At 38.6% G+C, this 2,893-nt stretch overlaps 1 protein-coding gene across 1 annotated transcript in view; it reads left to right on the forward strand.

Moving 5' to 3' along the window:
• The first annotated feature begins 731 nt into the window (after positions 1-731).
• The window catches only part of col1a1b (collagen, type I, alpha 1b), a 27,651-nt gene continuing 25,489 nt past the window's right edge, over positions 732-2,893 (forward strand). The window contains exons 1-3 of the mRNA XM_016513380.1: positions 732-932; positions 2,067-2,255; positions 2,704-2,756. Coding sequence (XP_016368866.1) covers positions 851-932; positions 2,067-2,255; positions 2,704-2,756 — 324 coding nt within the window. The 5' untranslated portion in view covers positions 732-850. The remainder of the gene's footprint in view (positions 933-2,066; positions 2,256-2,703; positions 2,757-2,893) is intronic.

Here is a 2,893-nt window from a genome sequence, read left to right on the forward strand (position 1 = left end):
AAATGAAATTTCTCTCATCATTTACTCACTTATCTTATCTGTGGAATGCAAATGAAGACATTTTAAAAGACAATGGGGTCCAAAACGAGTTGAATTTCATTGTGTGAACACACACAAAAAAAAAAAACATTGGGACATTTTTCAAAACATTTACTTCTTTTGTGCTAAACAGAAAATCATAAAGGTTTGGAATGACATGAGGGTGAGTAAATGACGACTGAACGGTCATGTTTGAACATTTAGAAAAAGAGTAAATCCAATGCTTCATTCCATTTTCTATCCATAAATCTCCCTCAAACCATAATTCTGTTAAAACGTAGCATGCATGCCGATTGCAGTAACTCAGTTCACCTTCATGTATAAAGAAACTGCAGAATATGATCATCATTTGGCGACTAAAACAAATGCCTATTGGTAAAAAGCAATAAAATGATCACATCCACCAAGAGGGTCCAACTTATCCGAGTGAAAATGAAACACGCTGAATCGAACCATCCAGAGATTCAGAAAATACAATCACGATATCCAGAATCCCTGACACACTTCTCCATGTTTCAAAATGTCCACGTTGTAATGAGGACTCCAAATAGTTTGACATGTTTTAAGGCGGCCCTTCGTCTTGGCTGAAGGAGGGACTCGCTTTGACTTGAACATGTAGCAGATATCTAGCGCACTCAGCACCTCCCCAAAACTTTGGCATATAAAAGCCAGGGTCAAACATTTGTTTAGGCAGTAGGGAGTTTCTGCTGGGGTCTGGATTGGAGTTACACAGACCGGACCCTACGTGTATGATTGAGGACAAAACAGGATTCCTCTTGCCTCAAAGAGTCTACATGTCTAATATTTAGACATGTTCAGCTTTGTGGATATCCGGTTAGGGCTGCTGCTCGCCGCAGCGGTCCTTGTGGTGAGAGGACAAGGAGAGGATGATAGTGAGTATATGATTTTTACTCCTGATTTGCACAGATGCTTGACTGAGGAGATTGGAGAACTCAAGAGGGGTCTTGCTTACAAGTGACCTGCAATCTAAAACTTTTTGGGAATGTCTTGAGGAGGAAAAAACTACCTTTTTATTTTCATCAGCATTTTTTATCTTCTAGAAATGGTCATTTTTCCATCTTGGAACACTTACATGTTCAGCACACGGTATACGATGTCCCGAAGCGAAGGATGCGACGCGGATGAGAGAGAAAGAGAGAGAGAGAGAGAGAGAGAGAGAGAGAGAACGAGAGTGCTTTTAATGTCACATATCCTCCCATTTTCATGTGTGTTCATGTTCTGTCATTCTTTTTAATCGTTCGAAGACTGGATATAACCTCTTATCTTTGGATTACACCGATAGACTAGCAACATACGTTTCGACAGTTTTATCCTGCACGGCTGCTAAAATGTAAGAACAGAATTACAATTTAGAATTCCAAAACACATTTAGTTTGCGAATGTTCAGGGCGTGACGGCTTTTTTGCAAGCTTTTGGCGCCACCAAGCGGTGGATTTTAATACTGCATGGGTCTGAGGGGATGCAGGCCTTCATACTCATCATCATTGTGCATCACGCCCCATTAGGCCATTTTAGCTTCATTTACCTCTTATTTCTAAAATATTAATTAAACAGTAAGTAAATAATTCATACGGCATCACACTAGATCAGTATGCGTGATTATATTGGATGACAATCATCTTTGTTGTTTAGTTCAGAGGCTTTCTGCATATGCAAGAGTGAAACTCTTATCATCATTGCTCTTATTGTGCCTTCAGGTTATAAAAAGCATTATTTGTTCCTTTGAAAGTTACACGGATGTGTATGTTTTTAGATTTTTTTAAGCAGAAAGCATTTAAATTGTCGATTTGAACTTCTTTTTTTGTAATAGAACACTTCGCCTTTGAGTTAATCCCGTATTTAGTTAGCAACATATTTTAAATTAATTTAGTTTAGTTAGCTACATATTTAGTGATTTAGTTCATGTTTAGAATTTCTGTGTCTTTAAACTTTTAAGGTAAAATGATGAGTTCACTGACGAATGTGATTGACTTTACTGTGCTAATTCACGTCTGTTGTCCTTACAGGCTCATTCGGTAGCTGTACATTGGACGGTCAGAATTACAACGACAAGGATGTATGGAAACCTGAGCCCTGCCAAATCTGCGTCTGCGACAGCGGGACGGTCATGTGCGACGAGGTGATCTGCGAAGATATAGCAGAATGTGCCAATCCAGAGATTCCCGACGGAGAATGCTGCCCCATCTGCCCCGACGGTACACTCCGCACCTTTGCTTCAGTCATGCTGTGCACCTTGCGGTCACACTAGCTCTGTCGCCCTCTAGTGTGCGAACGCTTAAGCACATGCTCGGGGAAATATCTTTCATTGGTCTGCCATCACCTCAGAGACCTGTGGAGCACAAGCACGTGGATTTTCTGAGGGATTAAGGATGTTTTTGCTTCTTGTTTTTATTGCTTTTTGGCTAATTACACTTTTTTAAAGATGAAATTTATTATTATTTTTTTTTACACTTAATTGCACTTTCTGATATTACATTTTGTTTATGTGCATTCAAATATGAATAATGAAACTTTCTGAATGCACATTAACTGCTGATCTTTTGAGCACCAATGGAAGTAATAAATGTTTGTTAATCTTATTAATGAAAGATAGCTCCATATTTTCATGGTTCTGAATCAGTCCTCTGACCTTTTATTCCATAGATTATGTGATTGATCCTCCATTTGGTCCTACACCTCCAAATGGTGATCGCCAGGTTAGTGGAAATTTATTTAGTTTTTTTTTTATAATGCACCTCATTTTATACGTGTGTGTGTGTGTGTGTGTGTGTGTGTATATATGTACATGTATTTGTCTGTGTGTGTGTGTGTGTGTATATATATATATATATAT

Source organism: Sinocyclocheilus rhinocerous, unplaced genomic scaffold, assembly GCF_001515625.1.
Source record: "Sinocyclocheilus rhinocerous isolate Xijiao unplaced genomic scaffold, SAMN03320098_v1.1 scaffold24, whole genome shotgun sequence".
NCBI classification, from domain to species: domain Eukaryota; kingdom Metazoa; phylum Chordata; class Actinopteri; order Cypriniformes; family Cyprinidae; genus Sinocyclocheilus; species Sinocyclocheilus rhinocerous.